Source organism: Adelges cooleyi, unplaced genomic scaffold (genome assembly GCF_023614345.1).
Source record: "Adelges cooleyi isolate 19-005CV unplaced genomic scaffold, UGA_ACOO_1.1 ACOO_flye_CR_arks_rails_tigmint_CR_PRNA_376, whole genome shotgun sequence".
NCBI classification, from domain to species: domain Eukaryota; kingdom Metazoa; phylum Arthropoda; class Insecta; order Hemiptera; family Adelgidae; genus Adelges; species Adelges cooleyi.
Window position 1 is genome coordinate 406,509 of NW_026096053.1, and position 14,122 is coordinate 420,630.

Genomic DNA, 14,122 nt, shown 5'->3' on the forward strand with positions numbered 1-14,122 from the left:
TCATGGCTCCCTTACATAGCATTGTTGTCACTTGTTATCCAGCAAACAAAGCCATCTTTGACCAAGTATTGAACTGTCTACAATAATTGTTAAAACACTACTTACTGGAGGTTTCTCATGCTAAGCAGCAAATTATAATGCATGATCAATTTTTTTTAAAATTATTTTGCAACACATACCCTTCACGATATTTAAAATGTTTAAAGCACAAATTCTCAATGTAAGAAACTAAATCTTCATGTCCAGGATGAAATGGCAATTGTTTCAATACTTCTATTAATGCCAAACAAAAAATGAATTCCACTGCTAAATCTCTTCTCTCTCCCATCACTTCCATTTCTTTGCAATCAATTGTGTCACTAAAAATTAAAAACAGTCAATTTTAATACCTACTGTAATAATATAAGATTAAAAACTACAAAAAATGTATAATATGTTATTATTTTCATACTTTTTTCCTTTAAGCTCGATTTTCTTTGAGTCTGTAGCATTTATGTCTAAAACTCCAATTTGTCTGTCATACCAGGCAAACAGAGCCTTAAGTATTGATGGCAAACAGTGTTCAGCCACGGACCCAAATGCTATCAATAACTGATCTAGTTGTGCATCCTCGCCACGCTGTAATATCTTCATTAATGGCTTATCTTGGTCGGTCATTACCTCTTCCATTTTCCTTTCTGCCTGTACTGTGAAGTCCGCGAATAAAGTACGCATAACATACTCGCCTGGTTTAATATCTGTGTCTACATTTGGAAACGGGGAACGTTCCTTGTGTGCGCCCCATGGTAATACTGTTATCACACTTTGCCGTTGACATTCTGTAATATAAACTACCAAATTATTATAGACCCCTAAAATTAAAAGTTTTTACTTAGAGCATACCAGGTGTATTAGTGATTGTTGAATCTGTAAGTGAAATGGAAACTGTCTGAGACGTCAGAGAATTATCTAGTTGAATAAGAACTGAACTAGAATCTGTCTCACTATTGTTCTCAAAACTACCAGATGTGCCAGTTTGCTCTTATAAAATAATACATATTAGTATACAATTACTTCTTAATAAATAATTAAAATGTTAAACTATAATATTATATTACCACGGGAAATCTGTTCTCGAACACTAATTTCTAAAGTGGAGTCAGCATCTGGTTCATCCATTTCAATCTACTAAACCAGTTACTTTTAACAGTCACATATGTAAATCCACAAAGAATTTAATTTATTTAATAATGAAAATAATTGTTTTCAGTAATATTAAAATGACGAAGCTAATCTTTAAAAGATCATATAAACTGTATCATTCACATTTAAAACTTGGTTGTTGTAATATATATTATTAGTAAAAATATCTTTTAAGATTAAAGAATAAAAATTGTTTTCGTTAAAAAACAAAATATAGTACATTATCAGTGTATAACAAATATTTATCATTCCGACTTTTTGATAATGTTATCACTTATCACCTTCTGATATCAACGTCCATTATTCTGGTTGAAGCAAAGACATCATACCTCTAAGGTGCTATTAGATAGACTTCATACCTTTGTACCGTGCACTTAACCCTTTAACGTTAAATGTTGTTAAGGGCCCTGACAACATTCAACATTGGTGATGAGCAAAAAAAAATCATCGCTTATTTGTATGTGCCCAAAAAAAAAGTTTACCACTCCTAAAATTTTCCGCGCGGGGCGATGTTGCCCCATATCCCTCTGAATACGTCCCTGAATTTTTGGCACCTAATACCTATGTAATTGAGAAAACCCGGCGCACATGGTTAGGGCACAGATTAAATAAAACATTTAGAGTGTCATTATAGAGCCGTAAAAGAAACTGAAACCAAGTTCGGAGGATCAAGTGATTTAATTAGTTTCCATATAGTATCCAGACTGGATAATCCAGTTGTAGTAATAATCAAATTGAAAATATAGTTTCACAGGAATCCAATTTCATTACATATCATTTATGTAAATTTGTGTTGTCGGTATGATTTATGAAGTAGAGTATAATGTTTTAATTTTATTCAAAATTTACTTTTTAACATTAATAAACTAATTAAACCAACTTAATAAGTTTAAAAATCGTATTACCAGTTCACAATTCAATATTGTTTATGTTATTAATTACAGTCTAGGTATATTATTAGGACATGACTGGATAAGCCTCGGGGCAGTAAGCGAAAATAGCTTATAAAATTTAATTTAAAAAAAAAGTTTTATTATAGTTTGACAATTATTTTTAGTATATAATTTTTTTTTTTTAAATATATTTATAACATTATAATTTTTGTGCTTTATTTATTAATAAATAAATAAATACATCAGTATTATATATGACATCTTTCAGACACCTGAAATCGAGTTTACTTTAGTATCGTTATTAAACTGACACTATTGACACTGCCTATTGGACGTGTCATTGTCCAAAGTTATCTAAGTGGGACATTATGTACCTACGTCCTACACCAAAATACGAATACGAGAAATCCGGGATATTGAATAATTTATGCTATAAGCACCAACGAGATAAAAAATGCACTATTTTTTATATATGTATTCTTTATCTCGATGATAAGCACACATAGTAAACAGTTGGCCAAACTGCTAACCACACCGCCTAGTTCTGATAACTCGTATCAGTATTCAATCAGCCGTCTGAAGTCGGTAAAATGTATAGATATATACCAATCTTTTAATATTATAATAGTATTACTTATTAGTTATGAACTAATCTAGTATATTATTATATCTGTGGTGAAATAAATTAAATTAATATTCTCGTTACTCATATATTTCTAATTAATTTTTGTTTTATAATTATTGTTTTTAATCGCTCTTTATAGTTTATGCCTGGCTATTTTATGAGATACGTTTGAAGTGTATAGGCCAGAACAGTTTTATTGTAAAAAAATATATACTAGGAATGGACGCAGAGGACATTGATGACCGTGATCACTACTGGAAAGGGCTAACTTCAAAATGTCTTATAAAATCTTCAACTCACCCTTTAGAATACGCCAAACTTCTCATTCAGGTATGTGCATTTTAAACAAATAAAACAATTGTACAAATGTAAGTTTTAACAATGGATTGTTAAAAAAATAAATATATTAAAAATTAGTTTATAATGTTCAATGCTAAACAATTGTTTTCACTCTCTTATAATTGAATTATTTAATGCTCATTTTTTTTCTCCTTCAGCTTTCAGTTTTACAATTTTACTTTTTTTTAACAATACGCCACTTTTATTGGTAAAATAGTTTTTTCTTAATAACGTTTTAATATCTTAGTATTTCCGTACTTCACCATACACCTTTTTTCTGTGATTTTTTTTTTGTGTTTTTCATGCTGATTACGAATCTGAATTCAGAAATTGGCGGACTACTCTAGTTCATAAGTTACAGCTGCTTGAACTTTATGAATATTTGTTGCGCAAAACGACCGCGACCCCCAATGGCATAAAGCTTTGGAATCTTGTTGCGTATCTGGCAAAAAAAAAAAAGAGTGTGAAGAGTAGTAGCAATATCGCGTTGGTCGCTAGCCATTGTTTCCGCCTACTGTTATATGGCGAAAAGTTTTGAACTAGAAGAGTCCGCCTAATTATAACTTCAGATTCGGAATCAACGTAAAAATCACTATTATATGTCAAAAAAAAAACCCACAAAAAAAAGGGTGTCCGATAAAGTAAATTCATACCGTAATTTTCTAATAGAAATAAATCATACATTTTTTTATAGATTGGACATGAACCAATTCCGCCAATGCTTTGCAAACCTCTCATTGGCCAACCGTGTTTAGTACTGCCTAATATATTTTCATATAGTATGTATTTTTCTAATAAATATTTAAATTAAAGGGGTCCCTAATTGGCCCCTTGAAAGTGTGACCAGTCAACAATGGGTTAAGAGAAAAGAAAATTTAAATAAAAAGATATTTTCTTATAATAATTTTCAGCCAAATATATTTATGAAGTTGATGGATTTAAAGGAATGTATGCTGGCTTAGCTCCAAAGTTAGTTGGTGTTTTTGTTGAACATAGCTCATCATGGTTCATGACTAATTATGTCAAGTTTGAAAAGAAAGATACTTTAGATCCTGAGGATTCGGATTTAAAAGGGTAAGTAATAGTATTAACTTTTTAATCAAATTAAAAGTAATTTGGTTTTTTGTTAATTATTTAACATTTTGAATGTAAAATATGTGGGTAATAACATTGATCCATTTAAGACTATGGAGCCAACAATAGTTTTAAATGAGCCGCTTAAGGTAAAACGTAAAAATATGAAATTCTTATTACTTGGTCAAACATTGGTTGATGTAACATTTTAGTATTTTTGATAACAATATGGCTATGGTCAAATGTTTTCACAGTTAATTCTAGATTGTTAGATATCTAATGATTAAATTATTAAATGTAAAATTTCAATTTATTTATTTATTTGGAGTCTATAAATAGTTCTTCTCAATTATTTTAATACATTTATATGATAATAATTATGAATAAGGGAGTAAGTCAATTTTTGAAATAAATTAAACCACTAAACTTTTATGACTTATTTTTACTGAATCGATAAAAATGACTAAGATGAGTGAGTAGGCATTAGTGTGTTTGGCCCTCACTGTCAATGGTGCTCCGTAAAAAAGAGTCGCCAATCCACTAGCAATAGACTGACGTCCTGTCCCGGATAGTAAATTCATCAGGAAACCTCTTCTTTACAAGAGAGCATTAATATTCATACATGGACTACATAAAAAATTGTATTATATTTTATGGAACTTCCCTATGTGTACGAAACATGGCATTTTTACTACAGACTTAAAAGCTTTTTAAAAAATTTAACACAGACCCTAACTAAGTGCTATAGCCAAGGGAACACTAGGAGCGCGTGCCTCCTATACTCCCGAAATTTTTTATTTTATATATGTTGGCAGGCAAACGGTTGGCTGTTACAATAGTCTGCTATCCTTTAGGTCTTAATAGCTATTGCATCCGCCCCAAAAAAATTCTGGCTACTCTACAACAGAATCTTATGAAAAATAAAAACTTAAAAGCTCATCTTCCAAAAGTAGTGACATTTCACTTGCTTCCTTTTACCCAGGCAGCGCCAATTTATGTTTTTCTTATATGATTATAATGATGATATAAAATAAATATTATATTTATATTATGTTACATAGATGGGAAAAATGTTTATTAAACACTACAAAAGAATTGGTATGTTCAACTACTAGTGTTTTATTAAGCTATCCATTCCGTCTTATTACCATAAGAATGATGGCTCAGTTTGTTGGTTTCGAACATCGTTATACGTAAGTTAAAATACTAAATTAATAAAATAATTATTTGTTTTATAAATTATTTGTTTTAGTGGAATATTCTCGTCGTTTGCTATCATTTATCGTGAAGAAGGAATTACAGGATTTTATTCTGGATTGTGGCCTTCTCTAATGTATACCTTAAGCTATGTAATCATTTCTAATGTAGCAAAACATGCTATAACACGCTATTTATTCAACCCTTCGACAGTGTCATTAACCATTGCAGATTTTGCTTCTTCGGTAAGACTTATGTAAAATTTGTATTACTTAGTACCAATACTTAGTATGTATAGGTATGTTTATATTTTTTTAATTTAGTATAATAAGTGTTATAGAAAAAAAACGTATAAACAATGATGTAATGTACGTTAAATTGTGGTTATAATAACTAAGTAAACCTTTTGTAAGGTTAAAATGCATGTATAGTTCATACATACATCAAGTTATGAAAAAAATTATAATCGTTATTCATGTTAATCATTTCAGTACTGTGCAAATTTTGTTGCATATCCATTCAACGTAGTCAGCTCTTGTATTGCTATCAATAACTGCGGGTGTGTAAAGATTATTTAATTTCTTTTTTATATATATATATATATATATATATATATATATATATATATATATATATATTATATGTATTATATGTTTGAATAATTAAAAAAAATTTTGAACGTACAGCTTAGCGGCCGGAATGCCTCCAGAAATGCCAGTGTTCGGAAATTGGGTCGAGTGTATGAAATATCTGTATGGAATTGATCAACTAGGCCGCGGTGCCTCATATTTTTATAGACGCCATGTAACACCTGCAAGATCAAAACTTATTAAATTGAACTGATTTAATTGCCAAGTGCTTAGTCATGGTTGTTTGTGTTGTAACAAAACAACATTAATGTTACAATGTACATTTTAGAAAACAAGTTATACATTATAATACTTTTATAAAGCAACTCCTTTAATACTAATTTTTTTTTTTTTGTTAATAAAATTTATCGATTTAAACATTATTTATGTCATTGCTTTTATTTATAAACTGTGTTAAACATATTTTCTACATTTATGGTTAAAACACATTGAATGTAAATTATCGCTAGTAGACAAAATCAAGTATGGACTCGAGCCCATCCACGAGGAATACTACTGTATCAGTTCTTGTAATTATTTGTTTATTAAACACCATAATGTAGCAAAACTGTGCCTACAGTTCCTAGTGCCTACTGTCTTGGTGCAGGAAAGGAGTCCTGTGCTTAAAAGAATGTCTCAACTCGCTTGTCTATTTAAAAATAGTTACGCCATACATATTCTTCTAGTCCCATCACACTCGAATAAATTTAAATTAGTATATTAAATATTATAATGTAGTGATGGGAATTCGTATTTTGCTATAGAACTACTATGGAAAATTTTATATCTTTAATGTTTAAACTATATTATGTTGTAATTTTACAAACAAGTTTATCAATAGATGAATGATAATTAATTGTTTAATAGTAGGTAGTAGGTGTTTTTATGGCATCGTTGTTGTTAACTTAATATATATATTTAAAACTAGGTACATGTTTCTCTCTGTTATGACAAACTTTTTTTTGTTTTCAGGCAATTTGTATAAAATGAGTGAACTGTAGTAATATTGTGTATTTTTATTTTTATTTTTTGTTAGGTAAACTATGCATACAGCATCAGCAAACAATAGTTTTTGTTGTCAAATCATTTTGATCAGCTATAATTTTTGTCATAATTACATACTTTATACAATTATTATGTGATAAAAAGTATACTAATATGTACAAATATTTATTGCTAATAAACCATATTGGATGATTAATTATTTTGATTTATTATTATAAGTAATACATGATGTTAAACAAATATATTGAAAGTTAATTGACCAGTGATTACACTACTGACAATACCAATTTAAAGTGTTTTTCAGTCTAGAATGGGGTTCAAGTGACTTTTTGGTAGTTGGTCAAACAAATGTGTAGGTAGTAGGGTTGGGACTAATATTCGGATTTTGCGGATATCCGGATAATTCGGATACGAATATCCGAAATCCGGATAATTTCGGATATCCGGATTATTGATCAACTATCCGGATAGTTTCGGATATCAAATAATATTTCAATTATCTGTAGAACCAAAACTATCCGAATAGTTAAAAAATTATCCGGATAGTTTCGGATATTCATTTAATTTTTAACCAACCGAATATATTTTTTTGAGTACTCAAATTTATGTATTTTTTGAAACTTTCACGGATTGAAATATCACATGGATGATTTTCAGATATATCCGTGTCAGTGGTTATTAACTGGCAGCGGAACAGTTGTGACAACCCTGAGGATGGACTCTGCAAAGAGTCCGAATAGTCGGTTAACAACCACTGACACGGATATATCTAAAAATCATTCATGTGATAGTAAAATTTAATTAGGTGTCATTATTTTATTATTCGGTATGTTTAAAACCACTGTATATTATTAAGGTATATTTGTCTTATAAAAATGAAATGAATATCCGAAACTATCCGGATAGTTGATCAATTATCCGGATTTCGGATATCCGTATCCGAATTATCCGGATATCCGGATAGGCCCAACCCTAGTAGGTAGCGACTAGCGATGGTAAAAAATTAACAATGCATAATTTCCAAAATAATAGTTTTTTTTAGGTAAATTTTTCAAGGCGGCCGTTGCTAATTGGTTTTTGTTTTTTTTTGCTAAAAAATATATCTAATGGGAAAAGCGATGACGCCTCAAAGAGTTGTCGGATTTGGCTACTTTTATCTGATATAGAAACTTCAGAAGTTCGCATAGAAAAAGGAGTGTTTGAATTGACCATTACTTAGAAATTTGTTTTAAATAAAAAAATTCCTTATAGTTTGCGACAGCATTTTTCGGCACAAGGACTCCATAAACAAGATAATTTCCTTGGCATTTTAAAGGGACGTTCTCGGAGAGTCTTCCCTGTGTACGACATTGATAAGTCACGATACATTAAAAAATTGTAGGTGTTAAATCAGTAGAATTAAACTTGCAAAGAAAATAAGAAATAGGTATACTTATTGTTACTTGAAAAATTACTTGACAAATTATTCTTAGATACGAAAAATATAAATATAGATGCACAAATTGTCCCTTTTATAAGTACTTTAACTTCTACGAAGTAAGTACTCAAGTACCAACGACTTGAATTTAAAAAAACCTGATTTTGCAGCGCAATCTAGTGACTAACCGGACTGGTCCAAAATCCACATCATCTTCATTTTGAAATAATATACGCGTGGACGGGTAATAACGAGAATAGGTGTACCACACCTGTTGATAATACACACCTTGTTAATTGTTTGTCTTAGGAGCGACTATGATCGAATTTTTTTATAACTTTCTACATCAGACAGTCCTTCCCGACGACATCAATTCAGCTCAAACACAACAGCTTTAGCTATGCACTTCGTTAATAGGCCAAACACAGAGCAACCATGGAATTTACTTCAGTTCTTCGAATCGTGCATTGGCCTGATTCATTTACTAAACTAACGTTTGTTCCAGTCGATTAAGTTTTTACCATTTAAAAGTAAACATATTAGAATATACCATCTTAAACTTTTATTAACTGTGTATTTCAATTAGTAGTATGTATTTTTTTTTAACTTGCAGCTCAACTGCCATGACTCCTACCTCAAATGTAGACGTCAAAAGCTCTACTACCGAAGGATTACCAGCAAAGTTTGTACATTCCATGAGAACATTATTTGACATTTTAGATGATAAACGTACCGGATTTGTCAAATTTTCAGGTAATTTATTATTTGAATTGCAACAATAGATAATTTTTTTTAATGTTTTATATTATTTTTATAGAAATTGAAACTCGTTGGCAAGATGATGGCACTAAAGGATTACCAAAAGGAGTTTTAGATAGTCTTCGAAAAGTAACCCCACCTAATGGTTTATTGTCTTTTGACCGTTTCTGTACTGGTTTGAAAATGTGTCTACTTCGTAATCAAATGGAGCATGGCCGTAGAACTAATGATCCTTTGCGACCCCCGTCTGCTCCACTTTTGGATGTTGATGTAAAGCCTAATATACAATGGACAACAGGAAATATGGCCGCTATTAGACCCACTCAACAAAGGACTTTAAGCATGCCACAATTAGCAATAGAGCGTAATAATAACAGTATCAACAATAATAGTAGTGGTAATAATAATAATAATAAAGAAACACATCAGTTGCAACAAAAATCAACATCATCATCATTATTCGGTCCTCCGAAACCTCCAAGAACTGCAGCGGGGTTGGAGCGTGGTGTACAGTTAGCTACTAATGAACGTAATATTGATAAGGCAGAAATACGAACAGCTTTGCAAAATTGGCAATTAGGAATATTATTAAATGATCAAAGCAGTTCTAGAAGTGAAAAGCAATCTGGTAAATATAGTAATGACATAAATAGTGTTAATGTTATTAACTATTATTAAATATTTATTACTAGGTGATCAAACTTATAAAAGAGTTAATCAGCGAAGAAGAGAGCCAAGGCGTCATACCCTACAAAGTGGAATCGATTACAACCTGGTACAAATGTTGAAAAATTTACCAAAATTTCATATATTAATAATTTTTTTCATTTGTTGTTTGTTTTTTACAACAGTTAAAAAGAATGAAACAAATCGAACAAGAGAAAGAAGTTCTTATGCTTGGTCTTCAGGCAGTTGACAGAGCGCGAGATTGGTATCACAAGCAAATTTCTGTTGTTCAGGAAAAAATGAAATATCTTGGACGAACAAATTCACATACTGTAATTTAAATAAAATTACATTTTTATTTTAACAAACCGTTTTAAAATTGATTTTACACTTAAAGCAGGACCAGTGGACAGAAGCACAACAAGAGCGTATCGAGCTACAAAGAGCTCGAGTATTAGAGGTCAATAGACATTTGTCGGCATTAACCGATGGTGGTGAAGGATGGAGTGGTCTACCATTGCATATGAATCTAGCCGTACATTCAGCCAATCATCCTGGAACAATATTAAACCAAAACCCTCAAGTTGTGGCCACGCTGAAACATCGCAACCATGTACTCAGCGAGGTATTATTAATGCATTTTTTAAAACTATACATGCAAAAGACATTGAATGTAATGATATATTTTTTATGGCTTTTCAGGAACTTGGACAAAAAAGTGAAAGAATTTCAACCTTAGAAAGGGAGAAAGCAACACTTATTAGAGAACTATTTCAAACAAGATCTCAGGTCGCTCGTAAAAGAATGGATAATAAACCTGATGGTCAATCTTACATGCCTTAAAACAAAAACAAATTTAATTCTAGCTTAATAATGTTTAGTTGAATTAAACAGTATAATAATTAGTATAAAAATATGGTAGTAATTGCTTAGTATATTCTGATTACTAAAACAAAGTAAATAATGATAATATTCTTTTATATAAATCAGTCATTTGTTTTATGAAACCATTTATGATAAGGATATTAAATCTGCATTCAAATAAAATAAATAAGGACCCCATGTTAAAATTTGTAACTTTTGATGCAAATTTATAACTATTGTTTCACAGATTTTTAATTTTTCATAAACAAAAAAAAAATGTTCTAATATAAACTTAAAATAACTAATACATTTATTTTGATAACTTTGAAGTAACACCAATTAAAATCAATTTTGTTTCTTCTATCAATGCAAGCATTTTTATTAAATTTTTATTGTGAAACATTAGCTTATTGCTATTTTAGTGAAAAGTTGCTTAACTCTGATGTCATATTCATAACATGTTGTTAACTAAATTTTCTTACGGTATCCATTACTTTCCAAGACATTTAGATGTAGTTAATTTATTGAATTACTTTACCTATTTAAAATCATACATATAACTGCCATGGTTTTTGTTAATTGTTTCTTATTTCATAATGTATACTAATATTTAATTTGATAGTGTAATTCAGTTTTAAGTTCTTGAATATAATGTGTTAGTAAATTAAATTTATGTTGTCAGTACTAAGTCCGTCCAAGTACTTATGGTGCCAATTTTATAAAATTTAATTTTAGTTGTTTTGTTGTTTTATTTTGTATTTTTGTATTTACAGTTGTTAAGATTATAATCAATTAACAATAATAGTTATTTTATATTTTGGTCGAAATGTATGTTTTGAGTGTAGAATAAACGATCAAGGCTTAAGTCAATTTTTAAACATTATTATTTCGGCAAAAAACAGTAAATTCATTTATTTTTGACTTGTGAAAACTAAAAAATTGGCTTAAGCCCGTTTCCTATGACTCAAAAACTATAATTTGTATAATACAACTTTTGTATATAACTGACATTTTAGTTAATAATTCATTTTTTAACCATTAGATATTTAATACTAAAGTTTATTCTAACAAAATATTTAATTTGTTAATTTTTTAGTTTTAATTTTTATAAGTATTATATCAGTGCCATGAATTTTGACTTCATTATTTATTAATGTATGTTATGTTGAAATTATATAATTTTATATTTAGTTTATCTTTTGGGAATACGGCAATATTATTAAAAAAAATGATTTTATATATGAGGCGCATAGCGCGAGAAAAGCTTCTCACAAATTCATTTGTTCAAAATAAAAAATGTTTAGGGTAAGTTTAGTTTTTAAATGTAAGAAAATAAAATGTTATATCTAATAAAACAAAATTTAATGTTTTGTGTGTTAAGCTGTTTTGGCACTATGCGCCCATACACATGTATGATATGTTAAAGTGTTTTAATTTTTATCCAATTTTTTGTTACATGTTTATTTAAAATCTCTAATTATAATAAAGAATAATAAACATAAACGTTTAGTTGCGTGTTTTTTACTTGGGTTTTTTTTTTTTTTAGTAATTTAAGACTGTAATGGTGATACAATATTTGAACAATCCAGGTGAATAGCATGTTTTACTGTAGACACTAAAGTTATTTATAATCGTATTATTTAATTATTATTTCCTCAATAAAAAAAATTGCTATAGCTACGATGAGTCCCTTCTAGTAGAAAGGGTTGAGAGTATTATTTTAGTTATCTGTTGTACAGTATCTTAATAATTATATATTTAAGGAACATCCCATTTTTAAAATGGAATAGGTGCACTTTTTGCCTAATAAAGTTTACTTTGTGTACTATTTCTGCATATAGAATAAGAAACGGTAACTATAAACTGTAGACTATAGTAACTACAGTCTACATAGATTATAATTTGTCATTACTTGTTTTTGTTGTGATTGTGATAATGTTGTCGTGGTAACAAGTAATATACTAATTTGATATTGTTGATTTGATAACATTGTGGATTGAAGTACTGAATACAGAATGCCTACTCCTTATAGAAAGTACATTAGAGCTAATATGAAGACAATATTAAAAAGTTTACGCAAAAAAAGTGTTTGTGCATTTCTACCATTATCTGTACTTGGGTATTACAGTCTCAACATTTTATACATACTTCCACACTTGTGCGAATCTTACCTATCGATTTGGTACATTATTCACGTTCTACCTATAACATTTATGGTGTTTAATATTTTGACAAATTACTACGCAATGATTTTTGTCGATTCGTCAGTCTTTGGCCGTGTACTTCATACACCGCACAACGCAATAACAAGTATGAAAGTTGAATAGTCATGATAAATTAGTAACTAATATTCAATCAATATCATCAAACAAGTATGTGTGTACCTAATTATTGCATTTTTAGGTTCGACGTATTGTGACGTTTGTCAGTGCATTATGCCTCCAAGGTGTTGGCACTGTGAAGAATGTAATGTCTGTATACTAACCAGAGATCACCACTGCATGTTTAGTCAGACTTGTGTTGGCCACTACAACCGTCGGTATTTTTTGTGGCTTTTGGTTTACTTAGTCGTGAGCTGCTGGTATGAAATTATTTTGCTCGGATTCTATTCTTACAATGAAGTTACTTTCCAACTATCAGACTTACAGATTTTGTCTCCATCAAGAGTGTTGATAATATATCATAGTATTACCAAAGGCCAAGTATTCGTTTTTCTTCTAACAGTAAACATGGCGTCCGTTTTATTTACAACACTTTTATTGATATTCCACCTGGAAAAAGTAAGCGGTGGTTTAGTAGCTCATGACAAAAACTCTGAAAGAAAGTACAATATCGGTATGATTGGCAACTTGAAAACAGTTTTTGGACGACAGTGGTTTATGACTTGGATATCACCATTTGTAGAATCAAACTTACCTCATGACGGATTAAACTGGGACATTTTAACAGAACGGAATAAATTACTTTAATCTAACTTTTTATTTTAGGATTTAATTACATCTTTCCTTTACATTCAAAGAATCTGTGATGAAAAATAAATTATTTTATCTAGATGTAAATTTAAAGACTGTTACTTTTTTTTTAACAAATTAATTTTTGTTGAATATTTTCAAAGCACGAATGCTTTATATCAACTTGTGTATTGTTTTCGTTCAATTATTTATCTAGTCAAATATTCTATTTAACTGTTGTTTATGAACTTTACAGTACACAGTTGGATTATAATAAGAATTTGTATGGACTTGTTGTTTGAAATGTGGTTTTTTTTTCTCAATCCTTGAATATTTTTATTTACACTATCAGTTTTTTGTTGTAACCTGTGAAAGATAAAGGATGGTTATCCTAATGGTCATTTTAAATCATACGATTACAATAAATATATTTATAAAAATAACGTCTTTTTGATGATCTTTAAGTTTGACACAATCAACAAAACAAATCAGAAAAAATTCATTTATTCAACAAATTTTTA

The 14,122-nt window shown here is 29.6% G+C and overlaps 4 protein-coding genes across 7 annotated transcripts in view; 3 read left to right on the plus strand and 1 right to left on the minus strand.

Moving 5' to 3' along the window:
• LOC126840948 (protein furry) overlaps positions 1–1,367 on the minus strand; it is a 78,318-nt gene extending 76,951 nt beyond the window's left edge. For all 3 annotated transcript variants that reach the window (XM_050577042.1, XM_050577043.1, XM_050577041.1), the window contains exons 1-4: positions 1,098–1,367; positions 883–1,020; positions 452–818; positions 180–359 (exon numbers count right to left, since the gene is read on the minus strand). In XM_050577042.1, coding sequence (XP_050432999.1) covers positions 180–359; positions 452–818; positions 883–1,020; positions 1,098–1,158 — 746 coding nt within the window. In that variant the 5' untranslated portion in view covers positions 1,159–1,367. The remainder of the gene's footprint in view (positions 1–179; positions 360–451; positions 819–882; positions 1,021–1,097) is intronic.
• Positions 1,368–2,684: 1,317 nt separating this feature from the next.
• Positions 2,685–7,018, plus strand: LOC126840400 (mitochondrial carrier homolog 1-like). The gene is made up of 7 exons (XM_050576097.1): positions 2,685–3,030; positions 3,734–3,818; positions 3,951–4,113; positions 5,175–5,306; positions 5,366–5,555; positions 5,802–5,869; positions 5,997–7,018. The coding sequence occupies exons 1-7, from the start codon at positions 2,920–2,922 to the stop codon at positions 6,151–6,153; spliced, it is 906 nt and encodes a 301-aa protein (XP_050432054.1). The 5' UTR covers positions 2,685–2,919; the 3' UTR covers positions 6,154–7,018.
• Positions 7,019–8,572: 1,554 nt separating this feature from the next.
• Positions 8,573–10,906, plus strand: LOC126840394 (suppressor APC domain-containing protein 2). 2 transcript variants are annotated; one of them, XM_050576084.1, is made up of 7 exons: positions 8,573–8,891; positions 8,975–9,114; positions 9,179–9,748; positions 9,813–9,895; positions 9,972–10,118; positions 10,187–10,411; positions 10,489–10,906. In XM_050576084.1, exons 2-7 carry the CDS (start codon positions 8,985–8,987, stop codon positions 10,627–10,629), a joined length of 1,296 nt encoding a protein of 431 aa, XP_050432041.1. In that variant the 5' UTR covers positions 8,573–8,891; positions 8,975–8,984; the 3' UTR covers positions 10,630–10,906. The 2 variants fall into 2 exon arrangements, with proteins under 2 accessions (XP_050432041.1, XP_050432040.1); XM_050576083.1 differs by having other exon boundaries at positions 8,576–8,891; positions 10,184–10,411; positions 10,489–10,901.
• Positions 10,907–12,651: 1,745 nt separating this feature from the next.
• Positions 12,652–13,806, plus strand: LOC126840815 (probable palmitoyltransferase ZDHHC24). Its single transcript, XM_050576770.1, has 2 exons — positions 12,652–12,960; positions 13,054–13,806. The coding sequence occupies exons 1-2, from the start codon at positions 12,666–12,668 to the stop codon at positions 13,617–13,619; spliced, it is 861 nt and encodes a 286-aa protein (XP_050432727.1). The 5' UTR covers positions 12,652–12,665; the 3' UTR covers positions 13,620–13,806.
• The last annotated feature ends 316 nt before the right edge of the window (positions 13,807–14,122 follow it).

Bases quoted from the DNA above. Each gene is read 5' to 3' on its own strand.
- LOC126840400 (XM_050576097.1), top strand. From the start codon at position 2,920: ATGGACGCAGAGGACATTGATGACCGTGATCACTACTGGAAAGGGCTA. The intron at 5,307-5,365 runs GTAAGTTAAAAT...TATTTGTTTTAG, and splicing joins GGTTTCGAACATCGTTATAC to TGGAATATTCTCGTCGTTTG. The intron at 5,870-5,996 runs GTGTGTAAAGAT...TTGAACGTACAG, and splicing joins ATTGCTATCAATAACTGCGG to CTTAGCGGCCGGAATGCCTC.
- LOC126840394 (XM_050576083.1), top strand. From the start codon at position 8,985: ATGACTCCTACCTCAAATGTAGACGTCAAAAGCTCTACTACCGAAGGA. The intron at 10,119-10,183 runs GTAATTTAAATA...TTACACTTAAAG, and splicing joins GACGAACAAATTCACATACT to CAGGACCAGTGGACAGAAGC. The intron at 10,412-10,488 runs GTATTATTAATG...ATGGCTTTTCAG, and splicing joins GCAACCATGTACTCAGCGAG to GAACTTGGACAAAAAAGTGA.
- LOC126840815 (XM_050576770.1), top strand. From the start codon at position 12,666: ATGCCTACTCCTTATAGAAAGTACATTAGAGCTAATATGAAGACAATA. The intron at 12,961-13,053 runs GTATGAAAGTTG...TTGCATTTTTAG, and splicing joins ACCGCACAACGCAATAACAA to GTTCGACGTATTGTGACGTT.